We start from the raw sequence: 26202 nt of genomic DNA, 5'->3' as shown, positions 1-26202 counted from the left end.
TTTTCCTTTATTCATTTTCTAGATTCAAACAGAGATGCTGAGGTGTTTTCTTCCTCTTCGTCAGCAAAACATGAGAAAAAAAATTCCCAAAGAACCAAAAGATACAAATATCGAATGCCAGTTATGCACTTGGATCAACTTCAGTAAGATTATAATGGTTTCAAAAATATTATGTGGGTCACCACTACAACTATATTTATAAGCGCACAAGTGCTTGTAGTATAGTGTTAAAAAGCAGCGTAGTTCAGTTACATATAAGTGCAATCTGAAGGTGAGCTGACACCTACTCCAGCTGACATTAAACACCCACAACAGAGTCATGATGCCTGAGCAAGAACTATGCAAGACCTGCATTACCACTATAGGGAATAACAAACCATATGAGTGTTTTATCCATCTTGGAAACACGTTCAACACAAAGTTTGTCCAACAAAATACAAACCGTGTTATGTTTGTTGACATAAATGAGAACAGAACAAAAAACCCCCAAACAAACCCCAAAACATTAATGGCAAGCCACACATCAGCACGCAATTGTTTGGTTAACTTTAATGACTCAAAAGACAACATATTGTGGTATAAAAACAGGTGGAAATATGAGAGGACATGAACACACACAAAAAATACACGTGACAATGGAATGAGGTGATTAAAAGAGAAAATAACACAAAAAGACAAAAGCTAATATATTTATTATGGTTATATTGTCATCCATAACCAATTTGCACAAATGTAAACAATGTGTTACATGGTTGAGTTTAAAGACACATGAGAACATGCTTCTGCAAGTAATAAACCACATGAAATAACTGGCACCAACAACAGCAAACATATCTATGACTGTAGACACAACAACTACAAATGATGACAAAATACATCAAATTTATACTTGGACAGTTTTTTGCATTGCCTATCCCAACAGTATTAGTGTATAGAATTAATAAAAGCACACTGACATATGAAGTGTACAGTGAAGGATATAAAATTGTGTAAACTACAAATTTATTTTGAATAGTAAACCCACTCTCCTACATGCCAGTAATAAGAAAACCAAAATCTTTTTCTAGGGGATTATGTTCTGAATGTGTGCTTTCAAAGAGCAAAAATAAAAAGGGAAACACATCCACAGAGAAGAGCTGCAGCTACTGAAAAACCCAGGCAGGAAGGAAGAAAGAGCAGTTAATGTGGAAGAAATTAGGTTACCATAGAAACTTTGTGACTACAAAGAAAACTTGTTACGTTGAGGACCAGGATTAGAAAGTTTGTGCCAAAGCACTTGACCACAGGCACTGCAGCTGAGAGAGGAACGGAAAAAAGAACAAGGGTTGGTTTGTGGAAAGCTGGATGATGATTAACAAGAAAAGGAGTCCAGGTGAGTTTGGACTCATCGTTTCTGACTCCATGGTTTAAAGCCATCGCATGCTCCTGTACCACTGTATACATCATTAACCAGTGATGTATTAATGGAAATGGTTATTGATAACATTTTACCACATCGCCTTGTGGATGCGCATTTCTTTACCCTCTAAAACTTGATGTGCCAGCTATTCAGCTGAGTTTCAATGTCACACTTAATACTTTTGGAGAAACACCTTTTAAAGGCAACCAGTAAATTGCTTGGACTTGTTGGATCCAGCAAGCTGACAGAATAAAAATGCCACTTGGTGGTTAAAACGGATTCTTTACATACCGGTCATTATGGTTGCTCTAAAATCAGTTTAAAAAAAAAAAATAGCAGCTTTACTATGACTTTTGGCTCTAGCCTTTGTCCTAAGACTGGCCAACATCTGAGTTTTGCACATAATGCAGAAATGTTTTCAACACTGAATGCAACAAGCAAAAGTTGAATTCAGTCTTACGATTAGCATCTCCTTAGAATATGTAGACTAGTAATGTACATAGTAATAGAATTTGTCAGCGTCTAAATGTGATCAAGTTTAGACAACAGATTCAAAAAGATTGTTTGGCACTTTTATCTCGGGAGGAGAGTTTTCTATCTGAGGACTGTTAGACTCGTTAGATCGGATTTCCTCTTGACGGTGGTGAGAGACGCGTGGTTCTGACTGAGGTTGTGGTAAATCGCATGAATCATCTTCAGCTGGAAGAACTGACTGGGTGTTGGAAGGGACAGACACCATGCATGGCTGAGACACAGAGTTAAAGTCTGACAGAGGAGGTGGAAGAACAGACTCAGCATCTGGAACTGAAGAAGAAGAAGTGACAGCGAGTGGTGTAGAGAGGGAGCCAGTGCAAGACAGGTCTTTGTGGTTGGCAGATGAAGAGTTGGAGGGAGGAGGACTAGCGTTTAGTTTTGTTTGGGAGACTATTAAATCAGTGGTACTGGATGTAGGTTGACTGATTCCCAGTTCCTCTGCTTCCAAGTTTTCCTGCTCAGACAGGAGACAAAATGGTTCCAGTACCTGCAGAAACACCAAATATATCACACCACTATATCCTCTACACGCACACACTTCACAAATACACACATACTTAACTTTAAACATTCATCTAGAGAGACAAACACAAAGGCAAAACCAAGCTGAAAAACACCATATACAGACGGGAAAAACACCACACAACGTGAAGTCCTCAGCCACAACAAGTGCAATCCCCCAAAATCAGTCCATCACATGCAAACATTCACATTAATACCCTGTTATCAAAACAGATGTTCAACGTCCATGACGAACAGGCTCAAAAAGACCAAAGAAAGACCGTGAAACCAGCCACGAGTGAACAATTCCCATGCTTTGAGACAGGAGCAATGTGGAGAAAAACAAAAAGGTGTGGTGAGTTGTAGGTTAATGACATGCATAAAGTAACAACGGAGTCGCATTAAAATTTTTGAAATGCTTCAAAACTAATTCTTAACTCCATTTAAATTAAAACTTGGTGATCCTAAGACCTTTACCTTTGAAATTGCACATTTTTTTGCATGGTGCAACTACAGGAACTAAATGACAATAACCAACATATGATAATTTCTAGTTCAAGTCCCCAATGTTATTGAAAGCCACAAGATGGGTAGATTTAAAGGATAACTTCAATTTTCAATTAAGTTCTCTCTAGATGTCATCACTCTTCGCAGGGTTTATTAGTAACAATACCTGCAAATGTCTGTAGAAAAACTTATATTTAAATATTTTTATGGGCATGTTTCCAGATAAATTTCATACAGTTAAGCTCTCAATTTACTAAAATGCTTTGAGTGAATTTTTAATTAAGATTGCCCTCGTCTCCAGAATAAAATGATAAACTAAAAGTAAAACATAAAATTGCTACTGGCCTCTATTTTTAATAAAACAACCTGTAATAAGTATTCCACCCTTTATTAAGACCCACATCTCCTTTGTTTATTTTCTTTCATTGTTAGAGCCAATCCCCACGTAAGCATCACCCGTGTAATCCGTTACCCAGTGTTGGAAATCAAGAACAAAATTTAAAAGCCGTTTTTGCACAATTTCAAATACACCCCCTCTCGAAATAATGCATGCACGCAGATTTAAAAACCAGACCTTGTTGAGACCCTCCATCACCATGTGGGGCATGTGCTCATTAAGCATGGCAGGTGATATGATGACCTCATTGAAAGCTTTGTTGTCCCCCCACAATGCTGAATAGGTTGGCTCTTCCTGACCACAGCTAAAAGGGAGAGGGAGAAAGAGAGAGAATCTATCAGTCATAATGAGAAATAGTAAACACACAGGTTGACTTAATATATTTTCCTCACAATACAGAACATGGGGGGCACTGTATAATACCACTAAGTGGAATATTTTTGTATCAAGTCAAAAAACTCATATGTTGGGGTAAAAGATTAAAAAGCAAAAGGACTCCAAGATGAACAAGGCAAGTCAGTTTGTTGTCATAGCACCTTTAAACACCAAGTGCCTTAAAAAGTACTGCAGTATGAAGAAAAATATATAAGGATGAACTTTCTGTTTTACCTTTAGACACGGTAAAACAGAAAAAGAAAACGCATGTTTGCATTTAATTGCAGCAGCTTTCAAACCAGTTTTCTTACCATATCTCTGGAGGATGGTTGTGTACCACGTGGATGATCCTGCCAGGTGGGTAGAGGGGTGTGGAGGCTGACAAGGCAATGCTGAGGTCACTGGGGTGTAGCCACAAGCGACTGCTTGGAGGTGCTGCAGGCTGAGACTGAGGATCATCATCCTCTAGTGGAAGCTCTGATTTTGGGATGCATTTAGTGCCTCCCGCAATGATCCTCCACTGTAAGAATTTTTTATTTTATTTTTTTAAGTATGCATTTCTATATTTGTATGCATTCCTTCATGACAAAACTTTCAGGAATAAAAAATGAGAAATTCTACAGGTTTTATAATGCTGAATTTAATAGATTAAAAAACAGCAACGATCAGCCTTCTCTCATTAGTGCATGCTTTTTGTGAAACAATCATTTGTTTTATGTTCCAGATGATTTCATACAGCAAATGCTCTACAAGTCTGTAATCTTCTATAACATCAAGAAGTTAAGTCACCTTTGGCTTGTTACTCTTTTGTAAAACTTCCAGAAGGTGGCGTCGGAAACCCTCTAGTTGTGACAGGCCAAGCCTATGACAGAGCAGAAGGTTACTGTGGGTAATACTGCAGAAGGGTGAAAGTAACATGAGTATACTGATGTAGTAAAAGAGGATACCTTGGCACCAGGTCTTTTCCCAAAACTACAGATGACACAAACTCTTTGGAGTACTCCATGGCATCCTCACTGGGTGCATAAAAGGACAAAAAAAAAGAAGTAGTTAAATTACGGAGTACTGGATACACAGAGGGAAAATTATGGCACATAGTCTGCACGCTACATATTTACAGGATGCACTCTGTTTTACCATAATAAAAATGCCCTGGTTGATAGAATACTGCAAATCATGGGGAGAAGATTTTAAGAAAATTAGAGACCATCTCGTGATGGGTTCACACCAGCTGCAACACCAGTGTGTTCTCAGACCTGCGTCGTTTTTCTGCCTTTACAGAATTCTGACGATACACACACTCCCTTGAGAGTGATGTCACCTGCCAAAGTCCTCAAAGCCACCTTTGTGGTGCTTACACTGCAGTTCATGTCCCCAGGAGCACATGACGTCATGAAGACGGAGAGAAAAACAGGAACACTCTGGAGGTTAAAAAGTCTACTGGTGATGCAGCTGGTAAACAAGAACTACACGTCTTCAGAAGAAGCGCCCTTCCTGTTTGCCCATCTCTCCCTTAATATGTAAACCCGTGGATTTAACATGAACTGCACTTCTACAATTGATTTGCATGTGAACAGGTTACCGAAAAGAAGATGATGAAGGAGGCCTACTTTTGGAAATGCACAAAGGGTTTACTATGAATGAGCTGAATCCATGAAAAAACAAAAACAGCAACTCAAAGCTTTGACAATGTGGGCAGTTACTCTTAAATAGTGATGTGATAGCCTATAGCATGTGACTGAACAGCGCAATCTAAAGTTTTAATACAAAACCCCTTTTGAGTTTAAGGTTTAATGACTGGAAAATGGTTGCAAGTCTGATGAATTGAAAGTGCAGCTGTGCCACTGTGGAGTGTGCACTCATTATGTGGCATACACCATGTGTGCTGGAAAGCCTTTGTTTATGCCACATTGGGGGAATGCAATAGCTAATTAGAGGCATTCATTTAGCATTCAGTGATGTAATTAATACTAAGAAAATTTAGTTTTGATGCAAGAGTATATCATTGCAAGAATAACCAGATCATTCAGCTAAAAAGGATGTTCTCTGTTCTCTGTTAATATAAATCCTGCAAGATCAACTAGAGATACCATCCAGATAAAGTTTACTGTATTATTTGTAGAAACAATACACGTCTATCATATTATTAACTTATATAGATTAGAGATGGACCGATCCGATATTACGTATCGGTATCGGTCCGATACTGACCTAAATTACTGGATCGGATATCGGAGAAAAATAAAAAATGTAATCCGATCCATTAAATATCAGGAAAGCACCTCACAAAACTTGCAACACGCCGTAACTCACCTCAGAACGTTAGCACGTCGGAGCAGTATGCATCACGTGATAGAGCGGCTGTGGCATGCCGGACCTGTCGGTGGTCTGGATAGCATTTGGAGCTTCGCTAGCAACCCGGCATTTCATCTCCGACAAAGTTATCCCGAGAGAAGTAAAGCAAGTGTGTAAGTCCATCTCTGAATGTTTGTAAAGCATTCCTGCGTTAAGCTTAACGAGCGACTGCCTCTCGCTCTCCTGCTGCTACTTCAATCATGAAACTGCTTAATGATCAGCTGATCGGCTTTTCTGTCGCGAGTCCGTGTCTCTAGTTTGCTTTTGGCCCACTTTGCACCAGAAAGAGGAAACCAGCGGCTGAACAACAGCAGCACGTTTAAGCTTGATAATCTGTTGTTAGAATTTATTTAATATTACTTTCTACTCCAGGATCTTTTTCTACAGCTGACGCTGGTAACTGTGCAGGGGCGGATCTAGCAAAGTTTAGCCAGGGGGGCCGATAGGGCATGAACAGGGAAAAGGGGGCACAAAGACATACTTTTCTTTCTTATTCTCATTTAAAATGTCTAGCTTTTAATAAATAATTATCTGACACCCAAAGTTTTAATTTGATGTAAAATTAATAGAAGTCAATTACTGTATATAGTAACTATTAAGTCTAATATATATACCCTAGTAAGCTATAGTACTTTTTCCTTTGGGAAGGTACCATCTGTGCAGTCTGCAATTTTGTTGAAGAAAGATGTTGAATCTATTTAATATTTCTTGAAAAATAATTGATTTCTGTGCATTTTTTTCCACACTGCATCAAATTAAGGTTGATTACGTCGATTAAGCATCATGAGGTGGCGCGTGAGGGGTGGTTCCCTATTTTTTATTTATTTATTTTTGTTGTTGCTGGGAGTTGGAACCCTATTAGTTAGGTTGCTTAATATTTATGCTAAGTACTCTTTAAAATACCAGAATAGGGAGGATGGTGTAGGTTTAAGTTTATTAGATTGATCAGTATTGCTGAACTATGAAACTTTTTTTTTGCATACAGGTATAACAGAATAGCTTTAGTGTAGTTGTTGTTTTAAACTTGAGTATGAACTTATACAAAATGCAGCAAGATATTTAAAAAATAGTTTTGTTGATTAAAAAACACTATCGGATTCATATCGGTATCGGCAGATATCCAAATTTATGATATCGGTATCGGACATAAAAAAGTGGTATCGTGCCATCTCTAATATAGATGAGGAAAAAAGAGCATTTCCCAGGAGCTTTTTTAAACACAGCTTTTCCAACCATCCTTGTTTTCCTATGCATGCTCACATTACTGTACTTTGCACATAGAAAAAAAATTATTTCACAAAAAACAAACATTACAATGGTCAAAATTACTGCAGTCGTTTATTGTAGTTTTCAACAAGTCTCACATTCCCAGCCTATTCTTCTTTGGCGAATCTCTAAAGCTCCTTTGATTGTCTTCTGACATGGACCCTAATTTTCAGGAGGTATTTGTTCACCGGGAGCAGCATATGTTTTGGGTCGTCGTGGTGTTGGAAGATGAAGCGATGACCCAGACCCAGTTTTGCTTCTGCCTGCTTCAGGTCTCCTTTAAAATCTTCACATATCCTTATTTCATTGTGATTTCTTCCACCTCAACGAGATTCCCAGTTTCAGAGGCACGGAAACATCCCCACAGCATAACACTCTCACCACCATGTTTCACGGTGGAAACAGTGGTGTTTGGGTTGCACGGCTCTTGCTTCTTTCTCTAAACTGTGTGATTCTCAGTGAATTTCTTGATGAAACTTCTCATTCTGGTTCTTGATACTTAGAAACACTGATACCGTGAGCTGCCAAACCCCCCGTCCACCGAGTGGGGTGACGACAATATCCCATGAGGGGCAAAAAGCCCTTGGGAAAATTTGGACACAAACTATAACTTTAAAAGGGGCTTAATCTTTTTTTTCCCTCATCTGCATACATGTGGGCAACAAACAGTGCTTTAGTGGGGCTTATACTACATCTACTCATGCTTTTCTTTAGCCACCCCTCTTCTGTGAAATCTTGTGACAGCAGTTTAAGAACTGCCATGCATGATGATTTTAACAGAATACTAAAAGGTGCACTGCAGCATTTAATTTCCTCTTGGTACAAGCTTCCTTCCAGTACAATTTGCATAGCAAACAGTTATCCAGCTGCATGGTGCTATGCAGTGTTAACTGTGCACAGTCAAAATAAAAGTCAACTCTGAACCACTGGACCAAAAATAGGCTACATCGTTACAAAAAAAGATGATCTGAAAGTACAAACCACAGCTTTGGGGTACTTGTCCACAGTAAAATGCACCACCTTGCACCTACACTTAAAGGAGAATATATTTCTTCTCAGACTGAGGAACGAGACTTCCTGAGGGGATGGGTAAAAAAAAGAAAATGTTTATAGCAATGTCCATCTCTGCAGATCTGCTACATACGCCGGGTCTATCATCATTTTCAAATAATTCAGTAACTGTGAAAACTGTGAAAGGATTACACTAAATTTAGTAGAAATCTGTAGCTGCATCCATCAAAGCTGCGTTTCATCTACCAGAATGTCAATCAGGATACCTGCTTCCTCTGATCTGTTTCAGGAAGATACTCTGACCAATCAGTGGCAACTAAAGTAGGATTTAAAACCACAATTCCTCAAGCCCAGAAAGCAAATCCTCAAACCTGCCTGAAGGCCATTTACTGCACATATTTCCCCAGTAATTTCTCACTGCTTTCCTGTCCTAAAAAGCAACCCCCCAAAATAAATGTCTCTTGGTTTAGCCTCAAAATATTGGTTTATATTTCCTCTTTCATCTAGCTCACCCCTGAACTAGTTTCTTGAGAGTGAAAGAGTTTGGGCTTCTACTTCCAATTCACCTCCTCTCTCTTCACTGTTTGTTTGCCTCTACAATTAAATAAGGTTTTTAAAAAAAAAGGAAACTGGGAAAACAAACAAAAAACCCCAAACTGGACCACTTTGCTCATACTGATATTGTTAAAATCACAAGAAATTTCTCAGCTCTGTTGAGAAATAAAGTGAGTAATAGCATTGGTATGTATTGCGAAAGACGACCCAGAACAACATGAAAAAGACCTACTTGATAAAAATCTTCTTGAATTTATGCCTGAATTTAAAGTAATTCCTTATGACCTGCTTGTTATTGGTTTATAAAAATAGATTGTAAGCATTAAAGAGAAAGTGTTTCTGTCACACATCCTGAGCATCCAATTTTTTAACTCACACATGTGATAGGGGAAAAAACCCCAAATAAAAAAACAAAAAACAAAACACAAACCCCTCCTTGCAAAGAGATTTAAGCCAAAGGGAAACAGCACAGAAATAAAATAATTTCTTATTTTATATACTTAAAATAATTGACCAACTTGTATCAAAATGTCTGAAACAACTGGAAAAAAAAACAAGGATTTCTGTCAGTAAAAAAAAAGAAAGAAACAAAGAGTCACTGGCTTTGCTGTATGCAGGCCAGTAGCATTTGCACGAGCAGTCAGCCCCAATGGCCACTGGAAGCACAGGGAGGGGGGGGAAAAAAACCCTGATGCGATGGAAAAACTTCATATTAAGTAAAAGTTTTTTCATTCCTCTGCACAGTGCCAGCACAGATGAGTTTTCAGTCAGAAACTGACCGAATGAGAGACGCAAACTGCTTGGAAGTTGAGATCGCAGCAATGGTAGAGGAGATTGATGCCAGCCGACATGTATTCTTGGGTGGAGTCTATATAGCTGGCTGAAAATTATGTATCCATGATTTTCTGCCATACTCAAGATCCCTTTTATAAATGAGCCCCCAAGTAAACAAGCAAGCGGGAGTGAAACTAAACATGTGACAGACTTGTGAACATTACCAGTGACAAAAAAACAAAACAAAAACACACTTTAAGTAACTTCCTTTGTAATGCATTCACACCGCAGTACTGATACTCTGGGATTGGGATCCAGATTGACTCACCTAAGAAGGCCACCGGGTGGAGAGTAAGAGTAGCAGTGAAGTGTCGGGTACTGAGGTCTCAGCAGGAAGGAGAGAATAGCAGCAGTGCCTGCACCGAGAGAATGCCCGACTATCACCAGCCCATAATGCATGGTGCCCTTGTTCTGTGTGAGACAGCGAGAGTCATTACATTCACAAGAGCACACTTGTTACCACAGCGAAGACAATCACTTAAAGAAATTGCCTCTGTTGCTGTTTGCCAAATAAATTGTTGTATACACTACAGCCAATATTACGGTAATGTTACGCAGCCAGTGTGGCCTTGACTAAAGTACTACAGTGACGCCAATAAAAATACACTGTACAAATTCTTATAAAAAAGGATCATCATTCAGCCTGCCATACTTTACACAGTATACTGAGTCATGTACCAAGTCTCGTCCAAAAGCTTGAGACAAGATCATTTCCTGCTCCAGTTTCTTCTTAATGTATTCTGCTGAGTAAACCATTCCCTGGGAGGAAAGAGAGAGAGGGGGGATTCAGTGGATGGAAGATGATGAGCGAGAAAGAAATATGCACAGGAAGTCTGTGCCATCGCTCCCTCATTAAAACACCCAAAGTAATTATTCTATTATTAACAACGTAAATGACCTTTGGAGTATAGGATGTACTTTGCTTGTTGAAAGTGCACCATGGAGAACACAGGAAAGTTAAAAGAGAAAATCTCAGGAGACTGTAACGCTGAGATGATGTATCATAGGCGAGTCGTTTAATTTCTGACCTTGTGGCCAAGCCAGGTGCCTTGCTGTTCCTCGACAGGCAAACGTTCAGAGTCCCCCGTCAGATCAGTCAGGGCGTCCTGATCCGCAAAAGGCAAATTCAAATGTGATAACAGCACGAAGCAGAATACCACAAGCGGAGGTGGGGATCATAAAAAAAGAACACCTTAATAATAAAAGATGCCAAACTATGTACAGGAATAAAAAAAGTCATTATAGTCCCCTCTGAAAACGTGACTATTTGTTATATAACTGTACGTGGATACACCGAGAGCAGTAAGACTGTAAGCTCACAGAGATTACATGATTAAAGTGTTTGAATCACTTCAACTTTATGGTAAATGGCCTGTATTTATATAGCGCTTTTACTAGTCCCTAAGGACCCCAAAGCGCTTTACATATCCAGTCATCCACCCATTCACACACACATTCACACACTGGTGATGGCAGCTACATTGTAGCCACAGCCACCCTGGGGCGCACTGACAGAGTCAAGAAGTCACGATTGCGATAATGTTTCATCACTTCCATTAACAACAAAAACAAAAATGATGAGTTGAACCACAGAACCATTTCTCAAACACGCAGACAGTCCTGATGTGCCACTTCTGCTGTTGCAAAAGCTCAAACTAATCAGTATATAGATAGTCTACAGGATCGGCAAAAACACCAGATATGAAAATAAAGCAAAGGTGCCTTAAACCTGCGTTGTATTTAGAAGCCACCAGGGGGCAACGCCTACAGTTGCAAAAAAGAAAAAAAGAAATAAAAAAAGACTTGCAATTCTTTACAAGTCAATAGGAAACCAGCTTTCCAACTTTACCTCTGGAAACAACTGTCTGCTTATTTTATGGTCACTCCTTTTTGGTCCTTTTTTAAATATGTTTCAGACAGGAGGACTGTACGCGGTACATTAGCCAATGAGCTCATTGTTAGCAAGTGCAGGTGTGGTTTCACAGTCAGACCTGCCTCTCTCTGACTACATCTGGTTTCAAAACATAAAGATGGATTGGGCACCCTTATCTCCAGGCTTCAAAAATGAATGAGTGGCATCACAGTAGCGACATCCATCTTTTATAACAGTGTATGAAAATAATGCTGCAGTAATCATTAGGGATTCTGCATGTTCCTAAATACTGCAAATGCTTCTTTAATCTTTGTGGCGTTCTTGTAAATGTTCCACTCTGCATGCGTTCTTGTTTGTTACACTGATAAACTGGATGTTTTTGGCTAGCTGGGAGCAAAGCTCAATGGGATGAGTAGTGAGCTGCCTCTTAAAAGCCAATTTGCTTTTATTATAAAACCATGATTAATCTCTCAGCTGAGGGTTCAGTTCAGTTTTAACACTGCTCAGGAATTTTCACAAATGCTTATGTAAAAAAAAAGCGGATAGGACATTTATCTCTGAAGGTGGACAGTCCTGTTTCTGCTCTATGTGTGAAAAGGTGTAGGAGTTTGAGAACACTAAGCCATGAGAACTTCACCTGCTTTGGAGGTGGTGTTGTTGTGAGGAACTGAAGAGAATGGGGTCGGACAATATTTTGAGAGCCTTAGAGAAAGATTTAAATAATCACAGAAATTTAAGAAAGAAAGTCACCTTTGGAGAAAGAGTTCCTCTGATACTGATGACAACTTTCTTTTTTTCGTGATCCACTGCCACAAAAAATGGAGTCTCGTAAACCTGTATGAAAGATGCAGATTGAAGCAGAGCGCACAGTGAAAACTGGTTAGAACGTGAGAGGATCGTGAGTGGAGGGCTAAGAGTTGTGCATCATTGTTTCACTTGGAGCCCAGCAACCACAGCACAGTCATTGTCATCAAACCTTTCTACTTGGCACAGTGCATGCTCATAAAAGAAATTTATAGATGGAAAGTCAGCCCAGGCTGGCTGCGCTCTGCATTACAAATCATCGATGTGTTATAGCTCAACTGCTAGTTTGAGAGCTGCTGGAATTTAAACAAACATAATTATGATGAAAATTAATTTTCACTGTCATTAGGAAACTAATCGAACAACTACTTTTTCCTAAACTGTTTTGCAAGACATGCGCTTAAAGCAGAGTATTGGGGACCAATGCGTAACTGGAGTGTAATTAATTCCACTAAGAGCCAAAGTGGACCTACTGTAAGAAAATACTGGCAGCAGCCAGTGGCACCCCTCAGCCTCCGAGTGGATGCACCAGTGGTATGAATTTCAAAATCCTGCTTCTCAGGTTATTGCATTCACAAGATTTTCAGAAAACCTGACCTTTGACCTTGAGGTCGAGGTGCCTAAGATTTGAACTCATCAGAGATTTTTTGTGGATACACCTATGGTTAGGGCTGCTCAATTAATCGAATTTTAATCACGATTACGATCTGGGCTTTCAACGATCATTAAAACTGACTCAGCCGATTATTAGCCCCTCCCTCATTTATCCGTGACACCTTAAAGGCCGGTCCGTGAAAATATTGTCGGGCATAAACCGGTCCGTGGCGCAAAAAAGGTTGGAGACCGCTGATTAAGAGGACCCGAGGGAAGCTCGGAAAGCTAAGCAGAAGTTATTTGGAGAGTGACTGCCGTTGGTTGAAAAGAGTTAAAAAAAAAAAAAAACTTCAGTGGGGTTGCACACTATTTTATATTATTTTTTAAAGTCATTGTTAACCCTTTAAAGCCGGTCAGAGCTGCACGCTCCGTTTTGCGTAACTATTTTTAAATCCCTGTAGAACCTGAACCGTGTAAGCTAGCGCAATAATTTGTTTTGCATATGAAACCGGAGGAGTTGTACTTACATCTGATGCCATCAGCTTGTCCTCGGTCACGGTTTCCTTCCACATAAAGCTTTGCAAAAACTGCATAAAAAGCGCTTGCAGGAACAAAAACATAATATTCCAGAAACACGCTTTGCCGTTCCTATCAGCTGTTCGTAACACTTCCCACAGTGAAATGATGCACATGCTGTTTTCTTTGCAAATTTGCATCATAGGATTGTTTTTTGTTTTTCCTGCAGTATATAAAAATTGCTGTATCTCCAAAATAAAACTATGAAGACACTCAAAATAAATTTCCTGTGGTGGGAAACTATTTTTTGCAACTTTATTGTATTTAAAGTTTTGAGGGATAAACCTCTTAAACTTCTCCAAGTAGAAATATATGTAAACAAAACAAAAGCGATTTTCAATTTTTTTTGTAGTTTATTGCACTTTTTTGCAATTTATGTAATTACTATGCACTTAATGCATACATATTATTAAAATATGGGCTATAACAGTTTTATTGATGTATAGCAACTTGAAATGCTCCCACAAATGGCACTACAACATGTAAAAAAATAATATAAGCTCTGGTGGACTTGGTTCTATAGTAGGTCTTAAAGGGTTAAATAAATATCGTCAAATAATCGTGATCTCAATTTCAGTGAAAATAATCGTGATTATCATTTTTGCCATAATCGAGCAGCCCTACCTATGGTATCAATTTGAAACTCCTATGTTGTTTTGTTCTCGAGTTATTGCATGCACAAACTTGGGTGTCAACATCGCCCGCCCAGCAGGATGACGATAATACCCCACCAGCTGTAAGAAAGCAAAATACTTTATGTTGTGTGTTTGACTTGCAAACTTATTGCAAATCTATTTTTTTAAATTATTTGGAATTAGGGCAGCATGGTGGCGCAGTGGTTGGCACTTCAAGGTCCTAAGTTTTAATCCACTCTGACACCTTTCTGTGTGGAGTTAGGTACTCTTACTTCCTCCTACAGTCCATGCATGGCATTAGCTTAACCGACTATGCTAAACTGACTGCAGGTGTGGTTGTGGGCAGGAGTGGCCCCGCGATAGATTGGCCTCCCTCCGAGGGTGTACCCTGCCTCTCATCCTATGATAGCTGGGAAAGGCTTTCAGCCCCTGAAACCTTCATTTAGATAAGCATCGAAGAAAATGAATGGATGGACAGATGGACACAGAACTACATTTGTGGCTGTGAAATTAAGGCCTTAGAGTCCATCCAGAAGTGTTTATGCACCACCTCAACTGCCTTATTACATAAAACAGTTTTGCAAAACAAATCTACATCTGAAGCAGAAAAGCCACCAACATGTTACACGACACAGGGTTTAAACAAACCGTCAGCGTTACTTTCCTTGTCAGGAAGGAATGCAGTTGTTGCTCTGCTGTCACTACATTAACAGCTAAAATGCATGTTCTCCATCCACATAATGAACTGAAGCAAAGTGTGACAAGTACATGAAGTAAATTATGATGTAGGGTGGGTGTTGTTTTTTATGCTGTGAGCAGAAACGCTGTACTGAGCACAAATGCTGTACAGAGCACATTAATGGCACACTTCCCCTCTACAGCTGCACGTTAAGATTCTGTGCATGACAGTCTTGAGCAGAATCAGTGATAGGCTTTACATTGTTCATCATCTCCTGAAAACACACTTGAGTTACTGCAGAGGATGTTGACAGATCTCTCAGTTTTTGCAACATATATGTTGATAAGCGGAAAGCTCCTACTATTTGATTGTCTATATCAGTCCTTTAGGGAATTGTGAGCTCTAAGACTCAGATTGCACCTTTAATTATTTACTTGGTCACTTACAGCATCGTGGCAGGAAGTGTAGACAATGTGGACCTGCTTGAGGTCATTATCCAGGAAGTGCCTGCGTATGGCCAGGACATTACAGCCGCAACAATTGTCCTCTTCCACTGTCACGGACTGAGACAGCCGAGATCCAGACACAGATGTACAGCTGTCCAAAAACAGGAAGATGAGAAGAAAACAGGATGTCAACCAAAGGAAGAACAAATCAATGTTTAAAAAAAAAAAAAAATAGGTGAAAGAGACACGAGAGAAATACAGTACGTTGGTAAGATTACAGGGATATAATTAGTATCCCAATGCAGGCAATCTGGATATGAGTATGTGATTAATTCTACATTGCTTGTGCCAGTGAGTGGGTCTAAGTAGAGTGGTATTGTCTCAGTGGATTACCACTTGGCAAGTGTTGACGCATGTGAAATTTGATCCGCACTGGAAAGGCTCAAGAGACACAGAAACCAAATAGATCAAAACTGTGCGGGTGTATGTTTGAGTGCTTACGGGCAGGAGCTGGCGAGGCGGCACAGCCCACAGGCAGGCTTCCTCATCAGGTACATGGGCCAACCATAAGCAGCCAGGGCAAAGAGCATATAATAGCACACATCCTTGTACATGTTCATCTCAGCCTGAGAGAGGAAAAGGCAGACAGATGGACAAACATACACACACACACACACACACACACGCTTGCATCAGAGCAACTTGAGACATCATTGAGATCTTCAAATATTATTTCAGTTGAGCACATACTGTGTTTGCTGTTGGCGTGGTATGTTTGCGAGCAGACACACTTACAGTGAGACACGTATACAGTTCACGCTGCAGAAAAAAATTCTGTCACACCAAGAGTTCTAATCGTTGAACATGATGCAAAACCACTGTGCCCCCCACCATGTACACTGAAATATAAACAAAGCTGTGATTTATGTAGCCAATATCTAAGGGATGCTGAGACTACATCTTAATTTGTCACAATTTCTTCCATTGTCATTTGAACTGAAACACCTTGAGAAAAATAATGGCATCCTGTGAAACCTTTATTATAATTGCCCTCTCTTTGTGCAACATGTGCAATAACTTTGCATTGTCAAAACATCTTTCAAGGGTAAATATGACTCAGGAGAGCTTTAAAGAACAAGAAATGCATGTCACATTTCTGCAATGATTTTTATCAATTCTAACTTTCATAAGAGTCCATGTGGTTTGGAATGGGATTTAAAAACAGAAGTCGACTTTTTGAAAGTGCGTCACACAGAAGAAACTCACCGAGTTCTTGAGGTCCAGGTATCTAGTGTTACGAGTGACAGGCATTCCTGATAAGAAGGCTAAAATGTCATTGTTGGCCTTTGGAAGAAAACCAACAAAGACATTATTAAGATCAGAGTATTTAGAAACATTTTAAACAACATATTTTTGCATATTAAAATAGACAGTAATACCTGGTCCAGGATAGATGATCTCTTAGACCTCTGTCTCTGGCGGAGCAGTACCAGACCAGCAATAATGTCACTAGGCACAATGTCCAGGTCTCTGAAGAACTCTGCAAAAAGGCTGGCCACCTCTGAATACGCATCCTGAAGGAAGAAGCATAGATCAGAGAATGCTGGTAGGAAAATGAACTACAAAAGCCAGCAAAGGATGCATGTTGTGAGCATGTTATCTTAAGTGTTTATTGCTTAGTTCAGACTACACACTATTGCCAGTAATGACCAGAAAGGCGTAGAGACCAAAAATTAATGTCTCTGATGTCATAATCAGGTAAACACAGATTCAGATCACTGGTGAGGTTTTGGATTAATACTAATACCTTATACCAACTGATGAATACCAATATACATGATCATAACCAGGTTTTTATTATCAGTCACATGGCCACCTATCCACTGGAGCTACCTACTCACCAATGAACTGTATCTTTAAATGTGTTGACAATTTATTTTATTTTATTTCATGACTTAAGATGTGCCAGGATTGTAATCAGAAATACAAACAAATCTCTTCACTGTACATGAGATTAGCTTTTTGATGGCAGCTTGTTATCTGGAATTAATTTATTTCACATTTTTATTTCACATTAAAAGCTTAATGTCACTGGTAAGCAGCTGAGCAGAGCAGCTGTATGCCACAGTCAAGATTAATCCAGTCAGGGCTTATTCTAATGACCGTCTTACTGAACATTATATACCAGCAGTGGTTTTATTCCTTTACATTTTCAAATTCAAGGAAAAAATGTTACCGGTAAGTGTGTTTTGTTTTGCGACTCACCGATTGTGTATCTTGGGCTCTTGTGCAGCACATGAAAAACTTTAGTCTCCTGCTCCAGCTGCTGGCTTGGCCTTCCTCTAGCCTGTGTCTAATCAAGGGGGGGGAAAAAAAAAAAAGTTCTCTCACAATTGAACTAGTGTTCGAAAAAAAAAGAAAAAAGAAAAAAAAAGGGGGGGGGGGAGGTGAAATCTGACAGGTAAAATCTAACAAATATAACAAAGAGATTAGCGTTTTGACCCCAGCAGCCTTGTTGATACCTGAGCGTGTAAGTAGTGAGGTTGCGCTGACGCCGACGGGTTGCCTTCAGCTTGACAAAAGTCCGACCCGTGGGATCAAAAGTACACATGAGGGTAATGCAAACGCTGAAAATTACCAGCCAGTTGCATACAACAATTCCTGCAGAGAATATTAAAACATTATTCAAACAAAACCCCTTTTTACTTAAACCTTTCTCATTCTCCTTTATATCCACGTTTCACTCACCCAAAGCCAAGTTTTTGGCAGTGACATCAGAGCACGGTTTGTAATACTGGACAAGCCAGGCAATGCCCACGACAGCATACACGAGCTCAACCAACAGAATAGCTGGAGAGAAAAAGAGGGAGAGTGTGTGAGGACACTCATGATCAATTAGTAAATGTAAAAACTATACAAACTAAACAAAAAAGTAACGCACCACTTTCAATCATACATAGCATCAGGATGCAAAAAAAAGCCCCAAAAACTTTACATCTCAGCATGTCTTACCTAGCCGTATGTAAAGGACATACTGTACAGCTTCCCTGGGCTGTGTGTACAAAATGCTGCCCCTCATGCTCAACCACATGATGGCGCTCTCACATATAAGGCAGCTGACCAGGATGCCCAGGTACCCTCGGCCATGGTCCACCAGGGTTTCCGAACAGGACTTGTCTGAGCCATATGGAAGGCCGAACACAACTACAGACAGAACCACCAACCTAAAAGACCGGAGTAAGGAAGCAATCACACAGACGCTTTTCTTCAGACATCTACAAACCAAACACTGAAAAGTTGAGACCCAAAAAATAAATAAATAAATAAATAATAATGTCATTTCTACTGAAGAAACACTGACTCACCATATGCAGTGTAACAAAAACAGGAAGAGGGCGGGCAGCACCAGGTCATCACTGCCAACTGACCAGCGCCGCCGAAACATCACCATTCCAGGCATCACTGCCCTGCAGGAAAACCAAAGGGAGAGAGGAAACATCAGGGAAAGGAACTCTGCTTCATTTTTAATTCACTACGTCTAATTCAGTCAGCATCACCTTGCACGGTGCACAGTATACAGGAAATTTCTGTCTTTATCTTCAAAAAAGAGCCACAATGAAAACTCTAAACCAACAATGAACACAACACATGCATCTCTGAACTAAACAGCATTCAGATCATGCCAATCTCAGCATCAGCAGCCACACAGGGAAGTTTCTTTGTCCTGAATCCCCCCCAACCCCCCCTTCCCCGGTTTCTTAAATGCACTGCATGCTAAAAGTGAAGAAGGGCTGTGGAGATAATAACACAACAGACTTTTCACCAAGGGGGAAGAGTGACAGATAATGGAAGGTAGAGACGAGGAGATCGAGTGGGTGAGGGAGGGTGCAGTGTACGTGTAAGACTTGATGTATAAAAAGGAAGAAAACCAGCTGGAACATATGATGTCACCATTCTGGTTGTAGCCCTGTGAAAGAATATCTTTTATGTTATTCGGGGTCCTCCTTTGTTGCACAAGCACTGCAAGATTACTCAAGCTGCTTTGGGCTAAACTGAAATGAACTATAAAAGCAGTGGAGGGAGGTAGAGGGCGACGCAGCTTTCAGTCAAAGAAAATATGCCATCCATTATGACAAAACCATTAACTGTAGTACATCTATTAGTGTAGTGAGTGACTTAGTAACTTGTAATAAGTGAAATATCGTTTTAAGTTTTCTTATTGGTCCCGTTCCAGCCCTCCTCTGCCTTTTAGTATTGTTTCAGAACATTTGTTTGAGTTATTAAGAAACTGGCAGCACCTCCCAAGATCACCTTTAAAAAAAAAAGCACAGTAACAATAGCTGATAAAGTCTTATTGAATCTTGACACCAAAAAATAGCAGAGAAAATTGCATTATATCCTGCTTAAAGGTTAACGTAGGAATGTGCAAAGAGATCGTGTTTGCCAAGAATAACTACTGCAGCAAAAAGTACAGTTGGATCATAAATGAACACAATGGGTTGACAACTTAAATGAATCACAGAAAGCATGCATGTGTACTAATGCAATAAAGTTTGTTCTAGTGGCAACCAGTCAGATTGGACCGAGTACAGGCACAACAAATTGGTGGTGCAACAAAATTCTTCATTTGGCGTTCCTTTGTTAATATTTTCCAAGTTTTTTCACACCTCTGTTTCCTGACTTTTTATGTGTGGTTGTAGCTTTGCACATGACTTCTGCTTCACTCCAGTTAAAGTTAACTGGAGAAAATGCTCACAAATGTTTTTTGCTTGATCATGTAGTGCCACAACCGTCGTACTGTTAGAGCTTTAAGGTAAAGTCGACGCATGCATCCACCACTGTCACTTTAACAAGGTGTCGAAAATACAGTTTAAGAACATTAAAAGAAAAGCTCCCTCTCTGCTGAACACTGACTTGGTGCAAATAATCACATTTCACAGTGTCTTCTCAAATACGGCCTTTTTACTGTAAACAACAAAGTAGTATGCACCTAAAAGCTTCTTGACCTAATAATGATGATCGACTCACAGATATTATTTTCTGAAAGGACTTCCTTTTAACAGAGATTATCAAAAGTTGTTGCTGTCTTGCACTAAAATGAATAAGGATTTTAAAAGAAGAAGGAAAAAAACCCCATCAGCACTAATAATCTTAAGTGGTATTATAGAAGGGTAACTGTCAAATTAAATGTCAAAGACTTGAAGACAAGTAGCCTCTTCAGTAATCGGCAAAATAGTTTACTCCCATGCATTTCCCCCCTCTTATCCAATTCAGGACCGGGATGCTGGGATGCTGGAGCCTATCCCAGCAGTGATGGCAGGGCCAAAGGCAGGGTACACCCTGGAGAGGTCGCCAATCAGCCACAAGGCTAATAAAGAGAACCGCCATTTAGCCCAACCCCATCCCTGTTTTGGGATGGTGGGAGGAAGTGAGAGCACTCGGAGAGAACCCACTCTTTCATATCAAAATACTACAAGTGTTATAATGACTTCCTACTGTAGTTCAGCGCGTCACAATGAAAATGAGCCATCCAGCTAAGCTCAAGTTGTGAAATAAGCTTGAAATATAAACAATTCTTTTGCATACAACATACAGTTTGTTTGTGATTTTTACTTCAAAAAGAATCCACCTAATTACCTGTGAAGGAAGAAATCAAAGAAGAAGAAAAAAAGCCATTCATTGAGCCATTTGTGCAACCACCTACATAGCTCTCAGCAGGGATGTGTAGTATTACACAAAACACTGGCATTTTCTCTGTGCAGATCTGGAGGTCTTTTTTTTGTTAAACAAAACCTTCACTATTCTCTTACTGCGCAAGCAGTAACACAAGAAACACTGTTGTCAGAATGGATTCCCATGCCCCCTTCTCCTCTTTTAAGTCGGACGGACCTTTAACTCAGAATAAAATTTAGGCTATTCACAGTCTAATAGTTTAACAATAGAGAGATAAAAGTTCTGCCCTGTGTTCATGTTAAATCTACTTCAAACTAAATTAGTCTTTTACATCAATTTCCAGCTCCATATTCCAATAAGGAAAAGCATAATAGGCCCTCATCTCAGACTTTTCTACACCTTTATTCAGTAATGAGATCCCCCATTTGGTCCGTGGATAAGTACCCTTTGAGCTTAAACACCTGCACTGATTTGCATTGTCTGAATATAGATCAAAGGTTTTCCTTATTGTTTGGAACAAACGTAAAAATACTGGCCCACGCACTCCTACAAGGTTGTAACGTTCCTTTATCAGATCATCAACTGGGATTAAATGCAACTGCAAAAACAAACAAACAAACAAACAAACAAACAAACAAACAAACAAAAACTGAAAAAAAACCTACTAATGTAGACAATTCCAGTTTACAAATGATGAGTACTACCAAAAGTGAATGCAAATCTCATGTTCCATAATTTACTTGATCTTTCATAATAATATTCCCATAATGATAATGAATCCACATTTTTGCAGAGATTTAGCTTTTTGAAGGCATGTAGATCTAAACTTTTGATCTGCTGTAAAACAGCCTGTTTCAGTTTAAGCGTCTTTTCACTAAATTGCATGCTCAAAAAAAATGTTTTGTCTCACTCCAGCTTCTTCTTGTTCCATATTGAAGATCTACTTGGAACCTTGTACCAAGTAGGTACTAATGGAAAAGGGGCTTTATTGGCAGAGTTGGGACCATATCTGAGGAGGCAGATCTTTTACATGGCTGGTGTGTAAAGGTTTTTACTGCTTACAGTTGTGGTTGAGCAACGTAGTTGCCAACCAAACCTAGTACTCCCATTGCTTCTTGTTGTTCTTGTTGCATGTTGAAGCTTTACTTGAAAACTTGTTAAGCTCCAACAATGCAAAATATGATTTTTGCCATTTTTCAAGTGGTCTTCAACTTTGCATCAGGACTGTATGTGCAAAAGCGATCGTGATACAGTTTCAAATCCTGGAACAAACCATGAAATTCTCACTGCTGCTGCCTTTTCATGAAAACTGATTGAACCCAGAATCTTGTCTTCTTTGTCTTGTTTAGAAACATCAGGACCAGCTCAACACTAAATAATGTCGACTTCATTTTTTCCACAGTGTATTATTTGACAATTAATTTCCAGCAAAAACACATACTATTCATTGTGTATATATGTTACACAGCAAGTTCAGATCCCCAAAAAATAAGGAATTTTGTGTCGCTTTTTTCCAAAGTGCTCAGCGTGTAATGGCTTTAAGGCTGGGTGATTTGAACAAAAGATCATATAATGACACTTTCATCTCTCATGTGACTGTATGAGTTGTTGTACATATGACTGCAAGGATGTAACCTCTACTATAAGTTCAAGATCCAACTTAGGAAGTGCTGCATCTTATTTTTGCTCCAATTATATTTAGAGATTTTGGTCCAAGGCGACATGACAGCATCCCACAGGTGTTGCACATTTCTCAGCTGTAATCCATGATGTGAATTTCCTGTTTCACCACATCACAACGATTCTCCACTGGACTGAGATCTGGTGACTGTGAACTCACGGTCATGTTCAAGAAACTAGTACCCTCTGGTCATAAATGAACACCAACTGCACTCATTCAGGTTACCTAATAATGCTGCTATCCTGTATATATTGTACATACTATTGTTTGAGTACTTACGATTGTTTTTTTGTACTTTTTATATTTTACATTTACAGTATATTTATTATTGAAACTTGCACCAATTTCGTTGTACTCTGTACAATGACAATAAAGGCTATTCTATTCTATTCTATTCTAATGAAGTGACTGGTGAGTATAATTAATATCATCCACAGAATTTAACCAATATTGGATTGCATGCCACACTGTAAGGCCATCTGACTGCCCACCCCTTCACAACAGTGTTTCCAGCCCCACCAATAACCAGATTGTGGCTGTTTCAATGATATAGCAAGAGCTCAGAAGTTTTTAATTTAAAGTTCATCTTCAAAACCTTATAAATAACACACCAAAAAAACAAAACAAAACAAAACCCCAGTTATTTCTTGTGAAGTTGGCAAAAGTATTACAGTGAAATTTATGCCCAGAAACAACTAATTCCTTCAGTGTTTCAGTGACACAAAAATGTTTTCACAGCAACACAGCCTGAGCTGTGCTGGCACAGGATTACAAAGAGGACAATGCATCAAAGCAAAGGGGTCAAACCATGAGCAGTAAAATGTGTGAAGGTTTTGGTTTCAATCAAAGCATTACAGCAGGTGGTTTCACTCATTGGCACACTTAACGTTAGACGACAGACAGCACAGTGAAATCAGCTGCTGTTGTGTTTGGCTGAAAAAGTTTACTCTCAGTCTTTCACAGCAAATGGTGTAATAGCCTGAATGCACAGTTTTGGATAAATGCAGTAAATATTCACAGAAAAGGAGGCAATGCACAAAAAAGAAGAGGCAACACATTATTCTAAAAGTCATAACACAAATGCTGATCTGCAGATTCCAGCTTTTATAGCTATTCAGTCTACGAAATGGCTCCTCAGCTTTGTGTAAGAGAGCGAGGGGAAGCAAGAAAATGTAAATTGACCCAGGAGTCATCTTAGCTCTAGTTGTGAAACTCTATCTGGGTTGGAGCGGCATTAAAGAGGACAGTGGAAGAAGGGAGGGAGAACAAAAATTAGGGGACAGAAATAAGGAAACATCTGAACTCCCCCCCAAAAAAATCTCATTTAGGCCAAAACAATCAGGCCAGTAAAGAAAAAAAAAAAAAAAATCTAGAAAAATCTTCCACACCAACAGGGACACTTATCAGCTCTCTCCTCCAGGCCTGCTGGTACGATAAGACTAAACTCCCAGCAGAGGCGTCAAAAGTGGAAAAAAAAACAAAACCATTACAGCATGGTTAGAAATTGAATGGAGTAAGAGAGCGACAGTTGCTTTTGTGTAGTGCAAATCTCCTCTGTGAAAGTGTCAGATATATGGAGGTCTTTTTTTGTCTGGTGTTTGGGGGCTTTGTTCTATTTTGTTTCCTCAAATGTCATCGTTTTTTGCAAAAAAACCCCCAAAAAAACCAACAAAAAAAAAAAAAAAAAACCCCACTCCTTTCATCTGAGCATTTGCTAAATTACATATCCGAACATGACGTACGCAAACTGCCTTAAACCTGATTTGTGCTTCAGTGGGAAATCTACATCGCGTAGTTGAACCTCCCAGGAAATGCAACTAAACACTGGGCTGATTCAGCCTGAAGTTATTGTCATTGGCCTCTTCAGTCCTGTTGATTCCTCCTGTACATTTTCAGCTACATTTCACAACATTTCTTAAATTTATCAGTGAGAGAATAACAACCATAGCCTCAGTTAACGAAGGCTAATCATATGATCAATATAAGGATTTACAAATGTCAGCAATTCCCTTCAGGGAGATTGCTTAAACTATCATAACTGATGTGAGAGAATGTATCAAGAAGTGGAAAAAATAGAGGGACAAATATGCTTGCCCCTGAAAAAAATTAAATGACCACAATAAAGAGTGAGGACCCAAGAGGGGAAAACGTTCCAACATTTTATTTGTTTCTATTGGCCAGATCCGGATTTAAAACACCAGGACACGAAGCTGTGGTTGTTAATGTGTAATGCACCAGCACAAACATAAATGCCACCAACAGCGTCGGCCACTTACATAGCTTAGTCGTAGGCTCTACAAACGACTGGTATACATTCTGCTATCTTCATTCAGCTACCAAATCAAGACCAACTTGCTGGATGGATGGAGCTGGATTATCTACTACGAAGCAAGTCCAATATACCCAAGGTATCGTTACCTTATCTGGATTCATTTATCGCGACACTGGCAATCAGGGTAAGTGGTCACACGAAGCTGGTTATCAACTCACTAAGATAACTCAGGATTTCCCCTCCACGCTCACACGAAAGGGGAGGCTTTGCCAGCATCAGACTAATCACAATTATGAATAAGTGCTGGCAGCAGGGTGGCTCCGTTTACAAAGGAAGATTAAACTATATGATGGGAAAAATATGAAGCAGTTAAACATGAGACACAGCTGCTGCAGGCCAAGCAGTGATATGAGTGTGCATGTGAGGGCTGTAGAGTTATTTAGTATTAAAAGGCATGTATGAATGCATGTAAGCTTTACATACATCCAACCATTTGATTCAGCTGTGTTGGAGCAGGGATGCATCTAAAAGCTGCAGGATTGTGCAGGTTGCCTGATTATTACTTTAACTGATGTTTTAGCCTTTATTGGTCCAGAAGTTTAACGGTTTTGGTTACTTTTATTTTATAGTCTTTAAAACTTGTACATTTGACATATGTACTTATGTATTTTTGCTGAAAGCATACATGAGGGCGCTACTAGCGACCGTAACCACTGTTGACTTTACTGCTCCTATTGTTTTACAGGACTCAAAAAAAAAAAGACATTTAATCTCAAGAGTCATTATCTAAATAAATACTACAGGTTTATGTTATGTGTCACCAAGAGCATTAGATCACTGAAGCTAAAAAACGATGACACACACACACACACACACGCACACACACGCACACGTTCCTAACTTTAATTAACCTTATCAGAATAGATGCATTTAGGGAGAGTGGTGTGTATCTGTCCAATCTAATTCTTGTTAGCACGTCAAAGTCAGAGAGTTCATGCATATCAGAAAGTTTCAAGTGTTTTAGAAATCGTGTACTCATTTTTTTAATTTCTTATTCCTTTTCATGCTGATCTTGTTTGATTTAAACTTACGAGTAGGAGCACCGCTGATTACTTTTCACAATAAGTCACACAAGGTGCCTTTAAATCATCCTGAGTGATTACTATCTACATTAACATGAGACTGAGGAAAAACAGCAAATCTTCAGGTCTGAGAAGCTGGAACAGTCCATTTCT

General features: G+C 39.4%; 1 protein-coding gene across 2 annotated transcripts in view; it reads right to left on the bottom strand.

Annotated features, from left to right (window-relative positions):
• dagla (diacylglycerol lipase, alpha) overlaps nucleotides 1-26202 on the bottom strand; it is a 42228-nt gene that overhangs the window by 5339 nt on the left and 10687 nt on the right. For both annotated transcript variants that reach the window (XM_005724300.1, XM_005724301.1), the window contains exons 2-18: nucleotides 18707-18808; nucleotides 18354-18565; nucleotides 18090-18191; nucleotides 17864-18002; nucleotides 17607-17694; nucleotides 16781-16915; nucleotides 16608-16685; nucleotides 15843-15967; nucleotides 15342-15492; nucleotides 12358-12441; nucleotides 10763-10840; nucleotides 10413-10493; nucleotides 10003-10145; nucleotides 4661-4729; nucleotides 4503-4575; nucleotides 4025-4233; nucleotides 3516-3642 (exon numbers count right to left, since the gene is read on the bottom strand). In XM_005724300.1, the coding sequence (XP_005724357.1) occupies nucleotides 3516-3642; nucleotides 4025-4233; nucleotides 4503-4575; nucleotides 4661-4729; nucleotides 10003-10145; nucleotides 10413-10493; nucleotides 10763-10840; nucleotides 12358-12441; nucleotides 15342-15492; nucleotides 15843-15967; nucleotides 16608-16685; nucleotides 16781-16915; nucleotides 17607-17694; nucleotides 17864-18002; nucleotides 18090-18191; nucleotides 18354-18565; nucleotides 18707-18801 (1989 nt within the window). In that variant the 5' untranslated portion in view covers nucleotides 18802-18808. The remainder of the gene's footprint in view (nucleotides 1-3515; nucleotides 3643-4024; nucleotides 4234-4502; nucleotides 4576-4660; nucleotides 4730-10002; nucleotides 10146-10412; nucleotides 10494-10762; nucleotides 10841-12357; nucleotides 12442-15341; nucleotides 15493-15842; nucleotides 15968-16607; nucleotides 16686-16780; nucleotides 16916-17606; nucleotides 17695-17863; nucleotides 18003-18089; nucleotides 18192-18353; nucleotides 18566-18706; nucleotides 18809-26202) is intronic.

Source organism: Pundamilia nyererei, unplaced genomic scaffold (assembly GCF_000239375.1).
Source record: "Pundamilia nyererei isolate P.nyererei 1_Seehausen unplaced genomic scaffold, PunNye1.0 scaffold00011, whole genome shotgun sequence".
Classification (NCBI taxonomy): domain Eukaryota; kingdom Metazoa; phylum Chordata; class Actinopteri; order Cichliformes; family Cichlidae; genus Pundamilia; species Pundamilia nyererei.
The sequence above is the reverse complement of the archived record's forward strand: the minus strand, read 5'-3'. Positions and strand labels throughout refer to the sequence as shown.